The sequence below is a fragment of the Schistocerca serialis genome, chromosome 5 (genome assembly GCF_023864345.2).
Source record: "Schistocerca serialis cubense isolate TAMUIC-IGC-003099 chromosome 5, iqSchSeri2.2, whole genome shotgun sequence".
In the NCBI taxonomy this organism is placed as follows: Eukaryota; Metazoa; Arthropoda; class Insecta; order Orthoptera; family Acrididae; genus Schistocerca; species Schistocerca serialis.
In genome coordinates this window covers 408,225,135-408,248,310 of record NC_064642.1, presented here as the reverse complement: position 1 = coordinate 408,248,310, position 23,176 = coordinate 408,225,135, and the positions used below count along the sequence as shown (strand labels likewise).

The 23,176-nt window shown below is 39.4% G+C and overlaps 2 protein-coding genes across 2 annotated transcripts in view; one reads left to right on the top strand and one right to left on the bottom strand.

Moving 5' to 3' along the window:
• The window catches only part of LOC126480680 (cyclin-Y), a 70,477-nt gene extending 50,540 nt beyond the window's left edge, over positions 1-19,937 (bottom strand). Inside the window, exon 1 of the mRNA XM_050103904.1 lies at positions 19,592-19,937. The gene's annotated coding sequence lies outside the window, so the exon portion shown is untranslated. The remainder of the gene's footprint in view (positions 1-19,591) is intronic.
• Positions 19,938-20,017: 80 nt separating this feature from the next.
• Positions 20,018-23,176, top strand: part of LOC126480679 (dnaJ homolog subfamily C member 7) — a 94,748-nt gene continuing 91,589 nt past the window's right edge. Inside the window, exon 1 of the mRNA XM_050103903.1 lies at positions 20,018-20,155. Coding sequence (XP_049959860.1) covers positions 20,079-20,155 — 77 coding nt within the window. The 5' untranslated portion in view covers positions 20,018-20,078. The remainder of the gene's footprint in view (positions 20,156-23,176) is intronic.

Below are 23,176 nucleotides of genomic sequence, written 5' to 3'. Positions count from 1 at the left end.
AAGTGTCAAATGTTAGAGCCTTTAATCATGTCAGTACGTTAGAGAATTTCAAAACAAAAATAGATAGGTTAAAATTAGACATTTAGGGTGAGGCCCATGCGTGCGTGCGCTTATGTGTGTGTGTGTGTGTGTGTGTGTGTGTGTGTGTGTGTCGGGGGGGGGGGGGGGGGGGGGGTTAATGACAGGATAAACAGGATTTCTGGCTAAATGAGCACATGATTATCAGCACAAAATCAAATATGGGTAATACAGCAATTGGTCTAACAATGAACAAGAAATAGGGACTGCAGGCGAACTACTATGAACAACATGATCAATGGATTATCATACCCAAGAGATTAAATGTCTCACCATTTTAGTACAAGTATGCATGCCCACCAATTTTGCAGATGAATAAAGTGAAAAATGTATTATGAGATAAGAGAAAGTATTCAATAAGTCAGAGGAGTTGAGGATTGTAAGGTAAGGGGGACCAGAATTCAATAATGGGAAAACAAAGAACAGTAGGAGAACATGGACTGGGGAATTGATACAAAAAGGGAAATTGCCTAGAACAAGGGCTGACTTAGTTTTTTACAGAAACAATGAAAGAAAAACTTTTTAGTTCAAATCATCCAACTGTTTCTCAAAATACTGGCCTTCAAAATTTATACACCTTTGCATGACTTGCAAGTCTTGCCATGGCCACAGGAGTGTGCATTTCGGTGTCTGTGTGTACTTTTGCTAGAAAGAGAGCTAGTACTCGAAAGCTAGTGGAAATGCTGTATTCTGTTGTGTGTTACTGTGCCCAAGCATCGATCTGTTATAAGTAAGTGGTTGCCTCTTCCTTATTTAACGTATTGCTCCACCCATGAATTTCCTTTACTGGTAACACAAAGACATGATTTTGAAGGGACCCAACAGCTACTTGAGAATATGAAAATCGTTGTCAATATTTCATTGTTGGCGGTGTAAAAATAAGAACTTACATTAAGTGATAAATCAAGTAATATGGGCAATGATACATTAACCTGATCATTTTCTCCACTAAGCAATTAATTATTTGATCTGTTGTGAGACATCTGGCACTGTTATGACAGAGAATGATGTGACATTTTTGGATCATTTTTCCTCATTTTGTCAATGACTTGTATCAAAAAAATTCTATAATGCTATGGTTGTGGTATGTCCATTATAAACAAAGAAGTATATAACCATTTTCAGGGAAGGGCTTTAGAAAGAAGTAAACCACTCTCGTCAGTTTTGTTTAATCATGTACATCCAAACAGTTGATACACACACTGTTTCCAGCTCATACAATATATCCACATTTCATCGCCTGTTATTATATTCTATACAGATTTTACATTTCCTCCTCCAAATTTTTTGAGAATATCATTGTGCCAATTAACACCAGACTGTTTTTTAAACAGCAGTCTGTTGTTCACCTTTAGTAGACTATCATTTATCAGGAACAGATCTCTTTCACAGCTAAATTTTAATGCAAATTCAAGCAGACAATTGTTCTTGGTATGTCTAAGGATGTCTATCTCGCATTAAATCACATGCCGATTCTATTACTAAGTGAGGTGGCACTGTGGTTAGCACACTGGACTCAAATTGGTAGGAAATGGTTCAAATCACCATCCGGCTTCCCCAGATTTATATTTTCCTACAATGGCATGGTCCCTCCAAAAGGCCGTGGCCGATTTCTTTTTCCATCCTTCTCTAATCTAAGCTTGTGCTCCATCTTTAATGACTGTGATGCCAACAAGACATGTAATAATTATTTCTTTCCTGCTTCTTCTGACCCTCTTCAATCAAGTTGAACATAGCATCAATTTTTTTTGGAAAAACAACCAATGTTAGCCAATCTTCATGAAATTAATTGCTGATGGAAACACAATTAGAAAATTTTGGTAACCAATTGTGAAAGGATTTTTTTTAAGGGTGAATGATTACCTAAAGTTGAACAAAGTGATTTGAGGTGTTGTTGCAGAGTTAGCCCATTATGAAAATTGTAAAAAATTATTAAATAATTCACAAGAAATTCAGTTTTTTCAAAACTCCATTTCGTTAAACACTCACTGTAAACCAACTGCTTAGCAAATTTCTGAGCAGCAAATGTTTTAACAATAACAAGTAAATTTTACAATGACAGTAGCTACAAAATTCAACAAAGCTAAAAGGGCAACCATCACAGAAGTTTCCAAAGAGCAAAAATTAATAATCACAAACATTTGGTTAAAAAATCATGAAAGAAACAGAGCAAAATTTATTTATCACAAATATTTGGTTAATGAATCACAAAAGAAAACTGTACCATGGAAATGACCAGGAGACAAAGGAAAGTTTCAGCGAGATTATATAAAGAAAAGACAAATCAGATACCAGGTTTTAGCAACAAAATGTGTCCAGATGCAAATGCTGAGTCCAACCATAATTTATTCATAATGAAATGCAGACTAGGTAGCTTTGAGAGAAGATGCAGTGAAGGCAACGAACAATGAGGTGAAAAGACAACGCCCAGCAGATATCGATGGATAACATCCCATACATTAAATTTAACCACTGAAAAGAGAAAAATAAAAATGCAGCAAACGAAGCCAGCAGATGAATACAGCCACAAAAAAAGCTCTTACAGAAAGCATAAGTTATCAAAGCAGTAACTGTTAATTGAGATATCTGAGTAATAGAAGCAAGCACGACTATAGTAAAGAAGGCTGCACCCAAACCTTATCGGGAAATTAAAGAAACATTTGGAGATAAAGAAAAACAGCCATACAAACACCAAGAGCTCAGATGGCCAGTACTGAGCAAATATGTAAAGTCTGAAAGAAGGAAGGAATAGACACTGATAAGCCAAAACATTATAGCCACCTGCTCAATAGCTTGTTCGTCCATCTTTGGAATGAAACACATAACTGATTCTGCTTATCAGGGATCTGAAAGTTCGCTGGTAGGTTTGTAGAGGTACATGGCATTAGATGTCTACACACATGTCACATAATTCACATAAATAACAAGCTGCTGATTTGCATACACAGTGAGGGGTCCAATAGTGCCCAATAATGACCTAGATGAGTTCCATCAGGTAAATTTGGATGCTGAGACATCATCGTGAGTTCACTGTAATGCTCCTCAAACCACTGTCACACAATTCTGTCTGCGACACACAGACAATTATACTGTTGAAAGTTGACATCGCCATTGGGGAAGACATCAAGCACGAAGGGATGCAGGTGGTCCACATCTAACATGGCATTTTCAATTAATAACACAGCCCCATGCCAGCACAGGAGAATGTCTCCCATAGCATAATACTGCTCCCACTAGCATGCATCCATGGAGTGCTGCACTTTTCTGGCTGCTGTTGACCTCAATGATGGGATTTGTGGAGACGATCTTCGACCTAATGTAGCAAAAATGTGATACATCTGAAGAGCCGACACACTTCGACTGATCGACGTGTGAATCCTGATGGTGCTGTGCCCACTGCAATTGTAACTGATGATGTCACAGAGTCAACACATGAACATTTAAGAGAGGTCTGATGCGGAGTTCCACGTTCAACAATGTACAATGAACTGTACGCTCCAAAACACTTGTGCCTGCACAAGCACTCTGTTGTTTCAGCAGAGATGCCACAGATCACCATCCATCCTGCTTTACAGAGCAGACAAACTTATGCACCCCATGTTCTGTGAAGAGTCACAGACACATTTAGCGCCTAGTAGTAGTTTCAATTCAGAATGAGATTTGCAATCTGCAGCAGAGTGTGTGCTGATTTGAAACTTCCTGGCAGATTACAACTGTGTGCCGGACCGAGACTCAGACTCAGGACCATTGCCTTTTGCGGACAAGTGCTCTACCATCAGAGTAGCCAAAGCACAACCTGTCCTCACAGCTTCAATTCTGCCAGTACCTCGTCTCCTACCTTCCAAACTTCACAGAAGCTCTTCTGCGAACTTTGCAGAACTAACACTCCTCAAAGAAAGCATCTAGTGGAGACATGGCTTAGCCACAGCCTAGGGAATGTTTCCAGAATTGAAGCTGCGAGGATGGGTTGTGACTCGTGCTTGGCTAGCTCAGATGGTAGATCACTTGTCCGCGGAATACAAAGGTCCTGTTTTCGAGTCTCAGTCCAGCACACAGTTTTAATCTGCCAGAAAGCTTCAGTGGTTTCATTGTCCTCCTACCTCTTCCACAGATGCTCACAACAGTAACACAAGAACATTTGACTTGTTTTGCCATTTTTGAGATATTTGTTGACAGGCTCTGCATAATAATATTCTACCCTTTGTCAAAGTCGCTTATCTCAATGTATTTCCACATCTGCAGCCCGTATTTTCGCTACAGTGATCCCCTATACATGTCTGCTCCACTTACATACTTTTGTTACCATGTCACAAGGCTACAATGGCACTAAGTGGCATTCAACATCACAGTGGGCAGTGGTCATAATGTTTGGCTTATCGGTATACAGAAGGGCTATAAAAAGGGAATGAAATTTGATAACAATATTAGGCTAAGAATAAGAAGTAAGTTTACTGTTTAACACCCATCAACAATGAGGTCACTAGAAGTGGAGCAGAAGTTCAGATCAGGGAACAATGGGGAAGGAAATCGGCCATGCCATTTTCAGAGAAACCATCCAGGTACTTGCCTTAAGCCATTTAGGGAAATCATGGAAAACCTTACTCTGGATGGTTGGATAGGAGGAATTTGAACTGTTGTCATCCTGAATGTGAGTCCAGTGCACAAACAACTATACCACTTTGCTTGGTATTACAGATAAGTAAAACGAAGTGAATGTAGATGAATTGGGCGATGTGGTGTTGCAAGAATAATTTGACAGTATTATTATGATAAAACTGTTCCATTTGGCATGTATAATATATGAGATGTGAAATACCCTCAGACTTGAAGAATGTAACAATTCCACAATGAACAATAGTATTTGTTGACAGATGTGAGTTTTACCAAATCATCAGTTTAATATGTCACTGTTGCAAAATACAGGCGGAAATTATTTATAGAAGAATGGGGAACTGGTAGGAGTCGCCTGCAGAGAAGATCAGTTTGGGTTCCAGAGAACAATAGAAACGTTTGAGGCAATACTTATCCATTGATTTATCTTGGAAATTATGCTGAAGAAACACAATAACAAGTCCAATATCGTACAAGAACAATGCTGAATCCAGCAAAATATACGACATCTCAAGATTTCAACAGATCGCTGGGAAAGTCTGAAGAATTACAGTAACAGACTATGTGGGGTGGAGATATACCAAAATATCAAGAAGCTAGACAAGCTCTACGAGAGGAAAGGAAGGATAATGAGTTCTTTCAGTTTTCTGCTGGCATGGAGACACGGTACCAATTTTTGCCACGATTAATCATCATGTCAACTCCAGACCGGTAAACAATATGAAATGTAGAGCAAGCGTGGCACTTGTGAGGGAGAGGATTCAAGATATGCATTAGATGCTAAATGCTGTAACCAGGGAGCTTTCACCCTTTCACCTGTACATGGCAACCTCCTTTGCAGCTGAAGATCGGGACAGGATGTGCAATGAATGCCTCAGCATGGCCAGTCTGCAAAGTTTGACCACATGAGTAAGACAGCACAGGAGACAAAGGACATTCACACCGTAATTAACTGAAGTGGCAAGCAGCTTGATGAGGCCATGTTGAAGTTATTGAGCTGGGTCTCAACAACACAACAACTTCTAGAAACGTGCCCAGTTCAGCTTTCTTCAGTGCAGAGGAGCAAGTAGTGAACACACTTCCACCAAATGCAGAAGAGAAATTCGGCTAGAGGCCTGCGAGGCATACACCAAGATAAGGTCTCCAAAAATCGAACATCTCAAGTGATGAGAGGCTTGCATTCAAGAGGGTCCACGTAAGCAGCAGCATCATGGCGTCACCAGCAGACAAAGGGAATCCACAGTTGTTTTTCATTTGCAGCTTATTATGAGAAAGTGCATCAACTTTTGGAGTACTCTGCATACAGACCTTTGGAACATGACCCGACTGACAAATTGGACAAGGTGGTCGTCAGGATTCTCTTGAAGGAGAATGATAAATCTGAAAAGGTCATGAAACAACTACGATCAAGAGTACCAGTTCCACCTACATTATATGGGCTGCCGAAAGCACACAAAGAGAGCGTGCCACTGCGCCCACCAACTGTCAACAACATTGTACTTAACAGCCAAGTATGTGAAGAAACTGCTGTTTCCATAAGTGGGGAAGTGTGTTCACCAGACTCATAACGCAAAAGACTTCTTGCAACGCCTCAATCCAGTACAAAGACTCCGACAATTGTCAGTTCTGATGCAGTACCCTGTTCACTAGGGTGCCACTAAAAGACTCGCTGGAACAAATTGGAGAAAAAATTGATGATGCTCTGTTAACACCTGTTCAGGCATATATTGATCAACTTATTTTTGTATGGGGGGATAATATTATGAGCAGACACTAGACATAGTTGTGGGCAGTCATCTGTCTCCTGTGGTTGCCAATGTGTTTATCATCTAGAGATTTGAAGATGGCTAGACACAAATGCACATGCTTCTTCAGATATGTTAATGACATCTTTGTGAACTGGTCTCATGGTAGGGATGGGCTCAATGAGTTTTTGGAACATCTTAACTCATGCCACCTAAATATTAAGTTCACCATGGAACTGGAAATGGATGGACAGCTGCTGTTTCTGCTAGCCAGCAGTTGTCACCACACAACACAAATGAATGGAGTTCTGAAGACACATCCACAGGACGCACAACTTGTCAGATGAAGACAGTTTGGCAGCAGAAACACAACACCGATAGTCAGTGTTCCGCAAGAATGAGTATATGGCAAAACAGATGTCAAAGGTCCATCAACCACCCACTTCGCCACATGGTCTACAGAAAGAGAAAGGTGAGTCAAAGACTATGACATACCAGATCCATGCAGGATTTATTTCTGCCAAATTCACCAGGATTCTCAGGAAGCACAACATCAAGTGTGTGTTCTGTCCACTTACCAAAATAAGAGAACTACTTGCAAATGTGAAAGATGACCCAGAACTACGATAACTAGGAATTTATCATATACCTTGCCAACATGGCATGCCGTACCCTAGCCAGACAACTAGGACAGTGGCCATAAGATGCAAAGAACATACTTACTACAATAAGCAAATAAATTAGCCATTGATGAGCACTGTCTGAAACTTAATCATTCCTTGAACTATGATTAAATAAGGGTTCTAAAACAAACCTTCAGATAGTGTTATAAGAGAGTCTATAGAGATAGAGCTGATGAAAATCTCATGTATGATGACACTCGATACCAACTTAGTAGAGCCTTGGAACCTGCACTTAAGTTGCTGAAAATGCAATGGAAGCAGCAGCATAACGCAACAAAAGAAGAAGTGAGTGTGTGGACATGGGAAACAAACATCAGGTGCATCAGACTGAAGATCAAAGAGGGCAGGATGCTTTCAGTGGCCCAAAAACTGAATGCCAGAGTGCAGGCGGGTGCATTGCATCAAAGATAAAATACCAGCACTCAGCCCAGTGCACCATACTGAAGAGGGAACACCTAAGAACATTTTTAGTGGGAGCGGACCACTGAGGGAACACCTGGAATGGCATCAGACTGGAAACAGAATGCCAGCACACAGACATGCACTCTGGGCCAAAGAAGCAGTTCCTACGAACATTGCTAGCAGGAGCAGATGACAGACGGAACATCTGGAATGAACCATGGAGGAAATCTGTAGGTACAAATATTTGACCCATTCCACTCAACAAGCAGTTTCAGACAGCACCTGATGAAGACAACAAGTCATGCTGTCGAAATATCATACAAGAATGACACTGATATTAGGCAGAATTCCTGACACATCAAGTTGTCAGGACAAAACTACTTTTATGGCATTTGTTGATTTAGAAAAATCTTTTGATAATGTGATTGGAAATTCTGAAGTTATCAGGGATAAAATATAGGTAATGAAAAGTTATCTTTAGCTTGTACAGAAAGCAGACTGCTTGTTAATAGTTTAAAGACATGAAAAGAAAGCAGTAGGTAAGAAGGGATTGTAGCCTATCCCTGATGTTCCAGCTCTATTAGCAATGAGTAGTAACGGGAATTAAGGAGAAATTTGAAAAAAGAATTAAAATTCAGAGAGACAAAACATAAATTTAAGGTTTGACATTGTAATCCTGTGACAGACAGCAAAGGATATGGAAGATCAGTTTAACAGAATACAAAAATATTCTGATTAGAAAAGTGGCTGTAAACAAATAAATAGCAGCACATCTTTAAATTCTTAATGGAATACATATCAAAAAGATATGCTGAACACTAATGAAGGTGGCATATTAAATGTGGCAAAGAACTCAAGTATGTCTAACAAGATGAATATAAATGAATTTGAAGGTGTCAAAGATGGGCAAAAATTATTAGTCAAGTGTTTATCTTAGTCATCCACATCAAGTACCAAAATTATGGGAAAGCAAGCTTGGAAAAATATTGTGTGTAAATTCTTTGATCGTGCCACAGCGATGTCACGAGATTTCAATATGTTAGCTATTTACAAGGAGAGAGATGTTTGAAGCATCGTAGTCTATTAAAATTAAACAATAATTTAAGATGTTAACAGGAACAACAAAATTATCAGAAACTACCTTAGCAATCAACAGCAAACATTTAGTTCTATGAGGAAAATGAAGATGACCTAGTAAACAATATTTGTTTTTATGAAGTAGTGATATGGGTATGAATTTGGAACGGAAGTTAACTAGTTATCAGAAATCAGTATGTTACCCTGAATTGTAAGAAGCAGTCAGAAGAAAAAGCAGCATCCAGACTACATCAAGAATGTATGATAGGACTGTTACTGTTCATGATGTATCTAAACAGAAGGGTACACAACATTTTCTGCTCTCTTCTTTGCATATGATGCAATGGTATTCTGAGAAACTACCAGAAAATTATTAACAAACGCATGAAGACTTTTTTGATATTAAGCATTTGGTATAGTTACTGGCAGCTGATCACCAATATGAATAATTATATTGTAATGCACGAAAATATCTAACATTGTCTTACAACGTATCGGGTGATCAGTCACTGCAATCAATCAAGGAGTTGCTGTATTTCCTCAATATTCCAGTCAATGAAGGAAAATTTGAGGAAAAATTTGCGTAGCCATAAATTTTTGCACAGTGATAGGAGGAAGTGTCATAAACAACATAACAACATACTAAAAATCCTGACTGTTGGGTGTAAGCATGGGAGATAGGGGACTTTTAAAGGTTACTTTTTAAAGTTTTTCTTGAATAACTCTAAAGTGTAGCTTCAAGCAAGGATATTTCACAGTACAAAATTATACAACATTAAATTCCCTACAGAAGGTCTTTTTTTTTCCTTAGGACTAATGATTTCCACGTGGAATTGGATAGAAAAATAGCAGATTATTAAAAATAGTGTTTTAAAGGTATAAAATTAATGTTTATTATTAAATCTGTATACCACATCTAAGTGCAATAGAACCATATTAAGTGATTTGTGTTCTGGGGGTGTAACAGGGTGGAAGAGCAAGGTGGAAGGTAGAAGTGTGATGGAGGATAGGTCACGAGATTGTGGTCATGCATTTCCCTCCTTTGTATGTCTGCAAACTGAAGAGCAAGCAAGTGATTCCCCACTCTCTCCACCACACTACATCACAAAGAGCAACTACAGGGCATTTTACAAAGTTGTCCAGGCCCTTCTGCAGCTCGTCTTACAAATCAATCACTGGAGAAGCTTTGTGCAGATGTGCCGAGAGATGTTTATTTTCCACAAGACATGGTAACACTACAAAGAATACAGATTTGAGTTACTAATAACATAACACAAGAAATGCTTACGACAGAATGTATGTAAATCGCTGCATACTGTTCTACACTGCTAGAGGTAAACTGATTCTCAGTCACCCTACACAACAGCTGCAGCATTCTTCTTGGAAAGGCAACTACCCCTCTTTAAGCACACAATTGCTGTACAATTTCCAGTTTACACACTATACCTCCCCAGCATTTCCAATTCAGTTCTGTCATGTGAATAAACAAAACAACTTCATTGAGCTTGTGTTTATCCAGTGGAGTTACTTTTAGTTTATTAAGTGATTACTTGTTTGCAGTTTTTAAGCAAGCTATTACATAAAAAATTTCCACAGCTGTAGCTGTCAACTGTTTACCTCACTGAAGAGACTGCTGCAAGTGAAACATGCTGCCTGTATGTATTCGACTACGCTTATTTCATTTGTGTCCACTGTCAATGGCTAGAACTCTTTGCAGCATGAGGTGCATCAAACACATCACTCCAGCCTCAGCTCTCCCAACACCTGAAGAAGTTCAGAGGCTCGAATTGTACCACTCTATAATAGGAGGAGGTCACCTAGGCATTACGGAACATCAGATATTTCAACATAACGCATTACAACAGATTACTGCTTTAAACTTTTGGTCATTCATTAATTCACCAACAAGGGAGTATAACAAGATTACATGGATCTGCAACATGCTGTCAATGACAGGCAGCCATAAGATGCCATATTTACCAATCCAGCCCTTTCCCAATAACAATATATAGGTCAGTGTCGACATCACACAAATTAAGCACTTTCAGCCATTTTTTTATAGGGACATCTTTTACATAAAATCTTCCTTAACAACTGCAAATAGATACTCATTTATAAATTGAAAATAACTCCACTATATAAGCATGAGCTCAGGAAAGTTATTTTGTCCACTTACATAACAGAGCTAGACAGGAATTCTGGGGAAGTATAGTCTGACTGTAAACTAAAAACCAAACAGCACTCATGGTGGAGGAAGTTATCTTTCCCAGAAGAACACTACAACTGCCATACACTATGACTAAGAATCAATTTCCCTCCTAGCAGTTAAGAAGAGTGTGCAGAGATTTACACAGAATGTGTTCATATGCTTTTCTCAGATTTGTATTATAACTAATTCCTGTCTGTATTCAATCCAATATTAACACACTCGCCCGGAGTGTCTGCACATTGTATCAGTGATCCAAAAGCCGAGTGATGGAAGGGGCAGTATAAATTTGTGAAATAATCTGCAGTGGTTTTTTGTGCTGTAGTGGGGTAGAAAGAGTGGGGCGACAGAAGCTCGCACTTCCATTCACAGATATACAAAGGAGAGAAGTGCATGATCACCATCTGGCTACCCAACTTCTCTCACACTTCTTTCCTACCCCCCCTCCCCCCTCTTTCCCACCCTGTTACACCCCCTGAACACAATGAATCCCTTAATAAGATACTACTGCACATTTAATATTTGTCCACAACTCAATTCTTTTAATATTAAACATTAATTTTGTACTTTTAAAACAGTATTTAAATAATCTGTGATTCTTCATCCCTTGCAATACAGCCACTATTAGTCCCAGAGAAAAAATGAATAGGACCTTTTTACAGGGAATTTAATGTAGTTTAATTTTGAGCTAGGAAATATTTTTCTTGAAAGTGCAGTTTTCAAGTCATTCTCAAAAAATTTTAAAAAGTGACCTTTAAATATCCTTTGGTCTTCATTGATTGGGCTACAGGTCATTTAATTCACAGGAACAACAGTTAACTGTATTATCATGGGTAAAATAATATGTAAGAGAATTTGTCTACCTAGAACCAAAAATAACAAGAAAGGGGGAAACGGGACAGTACTGTTAACAATCACAATAAGTATAAAAGACCTGCTGGACAAGGTCTGCAGTTTTCAGAGGCTATTCACTGATAATGAAGCTGAGGACAGAGAAATGGCATTGTTTGAAGATTATTTAAATAACGCAGGAATATCTGCAGATGATGACTGATTAGTACAAAGTACAGCAACATGTGCTCGCCGCACAATCTACAAATTAATCTCTCAAGCAACCAACCACCAAACCAGCACCGGCACCACCACCACCACCACGACAGCCACCATCACCTTGTATCGTTTCCCACTGCTGGAAGCGTTTGCTCGGAAAAAAAGCCTTTATATCTTCTCTGTTCTTCCCACAACTTCTCTGTTGCCACTGTGGGCCAATCTTATTCTCTCTCCTAAATCCTTTCTTCAATTTTTTTACCCCTTTGTCTCTTGCCTTCCATCTTTATCTTGCACTTCTTCCTAGACATCATCATTCATTCTCTTCGCAAGCCCATATGATTTAAACTTTTTCTTCCAATTTTCTCTATTACGGGTTCCTTATTTAATACTTTCATTCTTGTTTCCCATTTTTGTTACATCTAACTGACATCTCAAAAACTTCATTTCACTTGCTTGCCCATTACTTTTTTCCCTTGTTCTCTTGGCCCAGGTTTCAGCAACAAACAACAGAATTAGTATATAATATGTTTTGGGGAAGAATATAATAATTCCAATCCCAAAGAAAGCAGGTGTTGACAGATGTGAAAATTACCAAACTATCAGTTTAATAAGTCACAGCTGCAAAATAGTAACGCGAATTCTTTACAGACAAATGGAAAAACTGGTAGAAGGCGACCACGGGGAAGATCAGTTTGGATTCCATAGAAATGTTGGAACACCTGAGGCAATATTGACCTTACGACTTATCTTAGAAGAAAGATTAAAGAAAGGCAAACCTAAGTTTCTAGCATTTGTAGACTTAGAGAACGCTTTTGACAATGTTAACTTGAATACTCCCTTTCAAATTCTGAAGGTGGCAGGTATAAAATACAGGGAGCGAAAGGCTATTTACAATTTGTACAGAAACCAGATGGCAGTTATAAGAGTCGAGGGGCATGAAAGGGAAGCAGTGGTTGGGAAAGGAGTTAGACAGGGTTGTAGCCTCTCCCCGATGTTATTCAATCTGTATATTGAGCAAGCAGTAAAGGAAACAAATGAAAAATTCGGAGTAGGTGTTAAAATTCATGGAGAAGAAGTAAAATCTTTGAGGTTCGCCGATGACATTGTAATTCTGTCAGAGACAGCAAAGGACTTGGAAGAGCAGTTGAACGGAATGGACAGTGTCTTGAAAGGAGGATATAAGATGAACATCAACAAAAGCAAAACGAGGATAATGGAATGTAGTCAAATTAAATCGGGTGATGCTGAGGGAATTAGATTAGGAAATGAGACACTTAAAGTAGTAAAGGAGTTTTGCTATTTAGGGAGTAAAATAACTGATGATGGTCGAAGTAGAGAGGATATAAAATGTAGACTGGCAATGGCAAGGAAAGCGTTTCTGAAGAAGAGAAATTTGTTAACATAGAGTATAGATTTAAGTGTCAGGAAGCCGTTTCTGAAAGTATTTGTATGGAGTGCAGCCATGTATGGAAGTGAAACATGGACGATAACTAGTTTGGACAAGAAGAGAATAGAAGCTTTCGAAATGTGGTGCTACAGAAGAATGCTGAAGATAAGGTGGGTAGATCACGTAACTAATGAGGAGGTATTGAATAGGATTGGGGAGAAGAGAAGTTTGTGGCACTACTTGACTAGAAGAAGGGATCGGTTGGTAGGACATGTTCTGAGGCATCAAGGGATCACCAATTTAGTATTGGAGGGCAGCGTGGAGGGTAAAAATTGTAGAGGGAGACCGAGAGATGAATACACTAAACAGATTCAGAAGGATGTAGGTTGCAGTAGGTACTGGGAGATGAAGGAGCTTGCACAGAATAGAGTAGCATGGAGAGCTGCATCAAACCAGTCTCAGGACTGAAGACCACAACAACATGTTTTGGGGATACCTTACTTCTTTGGGAAATTTCTTTGTTCCATATATGATTCCTCTCATACCCCCCATAAAGTTATCTGTGGATTTTATATCATTGTCATTTCTTCCACTTTCCTCTGCTGCATTCCTCAGGTTCTTGAAAGTTTCCACAATTTTCACCTGTTCTTCAACTCTGAGTGACTCTTCTTGCCAAAGGTCTAGCCTTTTCCTCTTGTTCTGACGATCAGCCCACATTATTTTACATTGAATTTTAGTATAAACATCTTGTACAACTTCTTCAGAAATATGTATTTGCTCCAGCACTTCCTCCTTGTTGTTACACAATAACATCAAATTACAAGCAAACAACCTTGCTATCACCCTGCTTCCTAAATACGAGGGTTGAATAAAAAATAATGCCTCCACCTGTGTTAATTGGGTTTGGATGGGAATATTTTAACAAATCAAATGCAGAAATAATCCTTAGAGTGTGATCTTTAATTGCCAATATTCATTTTTCCACATAATCACCAGTCAATTGGATACATTCCTGCCAACAATGAACAAGTCTTCTGAAGCCACCATCGAAGAAGTCGACACTGTGTTTCCGCAACCACAGTTTCACAGTTCTCTCAACGTCTTCATCTGAAGCATAATGATGTCCTCGCAGATCATCTTTCATTATTGGGAACAGATGGAAGTCAGAAGGCGCTAAATCTGGACTGTACGGAGGATGCCGTACGGTGGCGAGATTCAGTCTCTGAAGTTCTGCTGTGCTGACAAGTGAAGTGTGTGGTTTGGCATTGTCATGCTGCATGAAAACATTTCCCTTTTCCTTTCGGACCCTTGTTAGCCATCGTTTCAGAGTTCGCAGCGTTGTGATGTAACACACTAAATTTATTGTTGTTCCAAAATCAAGGGAATCGACATGGATAACGCCATCTGTGTCCCACAACACTGTGGCCATGATTTTTCCAGCTGACGGTTGCATCTTGAATTTCTTTTTCTGGGGCAAGTCTTTGTGTCGATATTCCATAGACTGACATTTTGTCTCCGCGTCATAATGGTGTACCCAAGTTTCGTCTCCTGTCACAACTGAATGGAGAAAGGCATCACTTTAATTCTTGTAACATGAGAGGAGTTCCTGGCAAATTTCGAGTCTGTGCACTTTCATTTCAGGAATCAGCATCTGGGGTACCCATCATGCACAGATCTTCCGATAGCCGAGCAAAGCAATAATGTTACCCACACGTTTTTGCAAAATACCACTGTGCTTGCAATTTCTCTCTGAGTGATACGACGATCGTCCTGAATCAGTCTGTCAACATTTTGCTTGTGAAACTTGGTGGTTGCTGTCACAGGACGTCTAACTCTTTTGTCTGTCATGCAGGTCAGATGTTCCCGCCTCTACATCTTGAAACTTACTTGCCAAACAACGCACAGTACTCAACATCAACACAATCACCATAAACTGCTTTCATTCTCTGACGTATCTCCTTTAGGCTGACACCTTCTGTTGTCATGTATTCAATGACTGCATGTTGCCTGAATCACGTTGACCAACCATCTGAGCAGGGTTCCATGCTTTACTCTGTAACAACAACTGTTCAATGCTAAGGCTTCCCATCAAATGGAGCTGTAAAGAAAAGGCTACAGAACAAGCCAGTACCTGCCGCATACTGATGCTGCCAACTATTGAAGAGTTACAAGGGTGGAGACATTACTTTTCAGTCAACCCTCGTATCTAGCCACTTGTGCAATTTAACAGATAGCACTGCGGAATGCAATGGAGATACCCTTCCTTATAAGATGCTGTTTTTGCGATCCTGTTCTGTCCCCTCAAATTCTCAAACAAATTAAACTTCCCTGATAGAACCATTTCATCATCAGTAAAATCAGCTATTCTACCCCTTTTTCTTCATCCTTCCAAACTGTGTCGTACACTTCCACCAATTTCAAGAAGACTATTGACTAACTCTCCCATACTCAGTGTGGTGTTCCAGCAATTGTCTCACTTCAAATATGACATATACTGTGGACTTTCCTAGTCTGAAACCATACTGTTATTTTCTCAGCTGCTATTCCACTGTTCTATATCCTTATTATAGCTAAATGAAATGTAACTGATTTAATTACACAAAGAGCCACTATACTGTTTCATACACCACCGTTGATCAATCACCAGTTTGTCAGAACTGAAGTATACAACAGAATCCACATGCAGCGACTATATTAATTCAAGGGTTTCTTTCAAGTAAATAAAATTATTAAGTTTTCATACTGCAGCTATAACCTATCCACCAATGATGATGTTTGATACTGACTTTATTAAAACTGGAATGAATTTGAATAAAATTAGCAAATTACATGGAATATGATGACATTCAGCTGTTGGGCGGCCAGGGATAAACTGGATAATACCACAGTACTGGAATCCATAAAGGAAGCATGTCACAAATGCTTGGTGAACCTATACATAGCAACTATTCATCAGTCGTAGATCCTCACCAAGCTCGAGAAACAGAAGAGGCATGGAAAATTCAATATATATCAGAAAACAACATGTATTGGTATTCTGTACTTTTTCCATAATCAGAAGTGATGGAGGGAAGTAGCGACCTCTGTAAGTTTTGACCAGACAGTAGTGAAATATCATTGCTAAAATTACTAAATACTAACATGAAATACTTCAACACACAAGACATTTTGCTAAGGAAGATAGGAACTTATCGCAACAAGTCAATACCAGCTGACTTCTAAAGACTTCTCCACATCAAGCAACTCTCACAAAAAATGCCACATTATAGTGTATGCGTAAAACTAAACATTCTCCCAGCTTTCAACAGAATAAAGTAGTAGTATAATGATGCAGAAACATTATTAACCCTTTGCCACACACTGTACAGTACAGAGTACACCAAACTTAATTAAACAATCATATAACCACCCACAAAGGAAAGTAGCAAGTCCTTCAAGTTGTCGATAGATAGCACCATTGAGGATGCCGTTCTTCTCAGTTAGCACACATAATGGCATGAAGAAGGTTGTCTATTGAGCAGCATGTAAAATGTGTGCGCCTTTTCTTAGTTACAAACAATTTATCCTAAATCCAATGGTGAATGTCAGAAGAATTTGGACCACCTGCAGCCCACTGGGACACAATCACTCAAATAAACAAGCAGTTTGATGAAAGTGCTAGTGCTGTGAATCCCAAACACACCAGCCAGTAGAGAACAGCAACCTGTCCTGAGAAATTGAGGTCTACCAACCATTTGTGAGTCCTGCTGAACATATCAAAGACAAATCTGCAAAGAATTTTGTGAGACTTGAAGCTGACATCATACCATCAAAGGCTTATTCTGCACTTAACAAGGACAACTTCAACAGGAGGCTTTAGTCTGCTGAGATAATGCTTCCCAAGTTTCTGGAGGACCCTTACCTCATGCAGTTTACAGTCTGGACTAATTAGAGCACATTCCATCACCAGGATCGGTGAACAGATACAATTGTGAATTTTGACAAAGAAAGAACCCCAGTGTCATCAGTGAATATAATTTCTGCCTTTGTAGCTGCTCGGTCAATGTGCCTGATTGCTATGTTGAAGGTCCAGGTTCAATTCCCAGACGGGTTAGAGAATCACCATCGACGCAGTAGTTGCCAAAGTGGCAGCAAATACAAAAACTTGTACTAGGCAGATGAACAATACCATATAGCGTCTCCCAGCCAATAATGCCATACAATTATTTCATTTCCTGTCCCTGGGAGTAATAATGCAGGGCAGCGCTACATACAAAGTACCGATTGACCCATTGTTCCTGGAAGGTTGCATCACGGAGGAACCTGCCTTGAGTTAAATACGGGTGCCTGTCATCCAAGAACTTCAGACTAGATCAGGCATTCATGAACTGAGATGGCAGCAAGATGGTGCTCCACCACACTTCGCCAACACTGTTTGGGAGTTCTTGCATGAAGTGCTTCCTCAGCAGTGGATTGGTCATTGAGTACCTGTGGCATGGCCAGCCCTATCACCTAACTTTGTCTCACTGGCCTTTTTTCTTAGCAGTTACATTACAGATGAGATGTACACTATCCCACTACCATTGAGTAGCATTTGCATGACGCAAATTTTCGGGAGTTCAAGAATGTTCTGGTGGTGGAAAAAGGCATGTGAAAACATTTCTGTGGAAAATCTATTAGTGTGTCATAACAATTACTGGCATTTGTGTGTTATACGACTCTTCTAGCCCTTACTAGCATTCAACGATAAAATTAAATTATACTCAAAAACTGCCTAACTAAGTCTGACAAACACCTGTAGTTCACCAATTACAAATGTAGATATCCAAGAAAACAAATTGTTGAAAATTTGACAGCTGTTTGTAGTTAACGTTTCAGCCAGCAGACACAAAGAGACCACCCATCAGTTTAGCTTAGTCCTTTCTTGAGAACCATGTGCTGCCTGTTTTGTAGGTATGTGCAGAGCCTTATCAAGTGCATCCTGACAGCTTACTGGCAACTGTCCATCCCCCTCCCTACCAATTTAACCTACAGTTAAAAAGTTATTTTAGTCTACCTATTACAGCACACTACAGATTTTATACAACTCTATTCTGTAAAGTGGTTGTCATGTGGCACTGTATGTATCACCATCTATTCAATTGCCTGTTGGAGGGAAAGGGGAAATGAGGGAGATACAATTACTACCAACTGCTCCTAAATTAGTACCTCCGCAACAAACAAATGTCAAAGCCGAAACTCAAAAAGACAAGCATTCTTGTTGGTTGCACGAAAAATATCACGATCTGGATTTTCATGAGCATTTTAAGAATTGCAAGTCTAACACATAAGAACCAATTTTGAAGCTCTTTTCATCAATACTTACTTTAGATCTAACTTACAGTGTTGCGATTTGGGACATTTCTGCAAGGAAACCTAACTACGGAACATGTAAACCTATAAATTCATTGCAGGGGGGAGAGAAAAGTCCAATATGGAGTGATGCACATCTCACTATCTAAGAAAGCCATATATGGGTTAGGCTATATACATTTAGGCTAGTGTGAAATGTGGGTGTCAATGACGTTATGTCTACATTTTCTGACACATTGGTATTGTGGAAAGAAACTGCCACACTAGCTTCTTGGACAGACATCATCATTGTTCAAACTGCAAATGTGAGTCATGAGACCAATACTTTTTTCACATCCAAGGCAATGACGTTAAATAATATTCTTTTCTCTTAGGCTTTGAAAGTAGGTCATAAGTCTGTCAGTACCTAGCATAACATAATGTAACTGTCCTATTTAATGTGGACTAAAATAATTAGGCTTGTCATCTCTTACTTGCTTGGTAGCCTACCCTAAAAAATTTAAATATTCAGTATCATTCCACCCAACCCAGGCTGTTAAGATGGATGTATGGCAATAAAGAAAATTGTAATGCACGATGTGTACTACTAAGTAGACTACTGAACTGTGTTGGAATACTGTGTACTACTGATGCAAAAACTTATGATTCCACGATTACCAACTAAGTAACAAAATGATAGGGGCCAACTGTACATGTAACATAGGATGAAATTGCAAATATTGACTCATAGAACACCTTTACAAACAAGTGTCTCATTCAGGATGAGAGTGTACATTAAAAAGAAATAACAAACATGGTGTGATGCAGCCTTATTATGTAGACTGATATGGATGTCTATGCACCTATGAGACACTGAATTCGCAGTCATAACATTCCTTAGTGGAGGATGTGACACATATTAAAGTAGCGAACTTACAAAGTGGATAAAACGAAGATGAAGATAATATATCAAACCACTACTTTGCTTTTGGTGGCTTCCATAATCAAAAAATAACAAGTGTCCTAGTAACTGTTCACTTACCTTTGCGTTCTCATATCTGTGATTTGATGAAACCATCTTTATCAAAACTGACACTTGCAACACAGACCCCGATACCACCCGTTTATGTCCCTGTACACCTGCATCCAGAGCCATAAACCTGGACTACGCCTACTCACTAAAATTAGGTTGCCGGCATGGTCTCAAACGTCATTCTTATATCTAAATTGTTACTGACCGCTTGAATATTAAACACTGTAAATAACTACTGTGTTGGTGTAAACAACCTGTAACACTCCGACATCACTCATAGCGCACCTACTACTACTTTACTGTGTATTTCCCCACCGACAACTTTCTTTGGCAGCCATTGCCACCCAGCCACAGTTGTACATACCACTGCATGATTTTGATTGGCCATTGTGTGAAATATTATATAAACCTACTTCTTTGGCCGTTCTTGCCAGAGATACTATTCGTGAACTGCCAGTGGATTGTGTTCTGCTAGCTTGGCGTTCTAGTGGGCAACATGGCTGATACATTGATTGATTTGGAGATGGCACCAACAGAAAGTGCACCGGAAATTGTAGATCATAATGAAGAGGAGTAAGTGGAATTTGTGATATTAGTCTGACTCGCGTTATGAGAATGTTAAGTGCATAAAATATATTACAGTTATTCAGAGACTAGGCGTATATGGCACAAAACAACGCACCGAATTGTGCAACGTTGAAGTAATCTTTCAGTTTTCCCGACCGCTCTCTAATTTGTGAATCGTTCAGGAGAAAAGTCAGCTTACTAAAACTGTCTGGAAAAAGTACTGTCTATTGCTCAGTCGATGTTGTTTCGTTGTAATGCTGTTACCAGCTGAGAGACGAGTGTCGAGGATCAATGTAGAGTTACGTAGTTGTATGCTGTAATGTTGTAATAGTAACTCCGTTTTAAAATTTGGTTATTACTCAAAATCAGAAATCCTGGGGGTGTACTGTAGATATTGGCAGCCTTTTTTGGTAATCACGGTCCTTCGGCAGTAACAAAATCCCTCAAGAAAACAGAATTTACACGTAGTTTAGCTAAAGTTGAATTTCACGTTATGTAGAACAGACGTAAATGTACTCACTGTCCAGTAACCTTTTTTTTTTTTTCCCACGCCACAAAAACTGCATTCGCCGATAATTAATCATAAGCCTGTGTAAAATGTATAGAAGTAGGCCTAGTTAGGCAAATTTTTTTTTTTTTTTTTAAATTCTGTACCTTGCATGATGATAGACAAAGAAATACTATTGGAAGAAAAAACATTGCTGTGGTGTGATGTATAAGCGTGTTATTTGATCAGGTGTTCGTTCCATAGGGCGGATGTGGGCGGTATGAAAGAATATTTGTGAGTGTTCAGCACTTCTCATAAAATTGAGTCTGATTTATTAACAGTGTACTCACCAATTATAAAAATGAGGGAATAGTTGTCAGTTTTGTTCCCTTCCATCCCCCCCCCCCCCCCCCCCCCGCAATGCTGTCATCAGTATGGTTGTAAGTATTATGGATAGCCTGAACAGTTTCAAATGTTGGCAAAATACATTGACATTGCATTAAGAATACTCAAGAGTTATCTGAAACATTTAGTTTTCTAACAAAATAGGTTTCATAAAACAGTTTTCACACCTGTTTTTAACTTACTGCACCTAAATAGTTTCTCACCTTACTCACTAGTTGTTAATGCCCGTTCCATAATCCTCACCTTCGCACTTTATCCAAGACATGTTTTACCAGCTTCTAAGTGTTGTGAAAATGTCACAATTAGTAAATTACCTATAGTTTGTGTCGCACACACACACACACACACACACACACACACACACACACACACACACTTCGATATAAAGAGACAGCATGAAACTTAACCAGAAGAAGTGTTAGAGCTGCAGCTGTTAACTGTATTTGAGGAATGCTTATGCTTTCTTTCAGCACTTCACTCATTTGATACTTTTTTTTGCCTCATTTGGTCTCTTTCTCATTATAGTCTTTATTAGGCATTAATTATTGACTCCAGGCCTTCATTTCTCAATTGATTAATCCATCTGTTCTTTGTCAGTACCCTTTAACAACATGCTTCAAAGAGTTATAATCACAGATTAGAAACCATATTTCAGGCTATCAATGCAATAGTGGCCTAACCCACATTTTTGGAAAAAATGAGATATTCACACAGAACATCACTTAACTCTCTACCATTACACCAGACGTGTATTTGGACATCATGGACAATGTGGTAGTGTCAGATGTTGTTTATGCACCACGCAGTGCCATACGAAACGCAGTGCAATAGTGACTTATACCGCTGAACGGTCATTAGTGTGTGTGTACTAAGGAACAACATGTGCAGTAGCCCCGGTGACAATGTCAAAGCCACATTGCAACATAGGGATAGTGTTATATTCCCTTGTTGGACTCGTACGATTTTATATGGACACCGGTGCGGATAAGGAACATTTCCATTTCAGACCTATTTGAATTGGACACTACGACCGATGCCTTAGATGTGGAATGTGCACCTAGCCGATTCAGCCAGCATGTAAGTGGTACAGCGGATGAGTTACGTGTCATCTTAGCAGAGCCCAATCTGCCCAATGCATGGAAGGATACCACACCCACTATGTCAATCGAGGATGTATCGGAGGGGATCGTAGCACTGGTACCATAATTACACTGCAGTGAGGAAGAAAATGAGTCTGGGATGCACACCTGTGCGTGGGTCGACAGAAGCGTCCGATCCCACACGTCTGCTTTGACTTGCGACATAAGGGTGTTGTCGTGTGTGACGTCATGACGGCACGGAGTTAGGTTTGTGAGTGTGGCGTGTTTGTAGATGTCGTCGTGTTGTGGTTTGTTGTGCTCTCTGGTGGTATGTTCAGGGTTTTCGTTTGTGTGGTGCAATGGGCTCAGTTTGCTTTTGCTCATTATCCAGAATTGTTCGAGTGTCGGCTGTGTTTGTAGTGTAATTCATTTCAGTGAGTTAACGATTTTGTGTGAAGGTTAATTTAGTGTTGTTCGCTGTACATCGTGTGGTAATTTTAGTAAAATTAATCTGTTGTTATTTATGTTCACGAATGGATATGATGGAGAAAATTAACAGTGCGCAGGTCAAGGGAAGTGTTCGATCCCAATGTGTGGCTGTGTATGTTGATATTGGTATCGAGAGATGTTTTTGAGCTATATAGGCCAAGGGAAGTGTTTGATCCTAACTTATGGGATCGGGAGCTGCTGTTGAGCTATATAGGTCAAGGGAAGTGTCCGATTCCAGATGATATTGTGTTTAGTGGTATTTGTGGAGTTTTGTGATGGTGGTTTTTTTTCGTCGTCTTGTGTGGTTTGTATGGGGGTGGGTGTATAAATTTGTTTATATTTAGTTTGTCCCCACCCAAAAACACCCCATTTCCCGCGCTTGTCCCATTAGTGTCATTAGGCTTTTTGTGGAAAGTGTGTGTGTGTGTGTGTGTGTGTGTGTGTGTGTGTGTGTGTGTGTTTGTTTGTTTTTTGATTTATTTTCGTTCTCATAATGTGTACGTACCGACTTTGTATGCGCCATATTGGAATCGTGGTTTACGGTCGTTTCCACCATATTTGTAACAT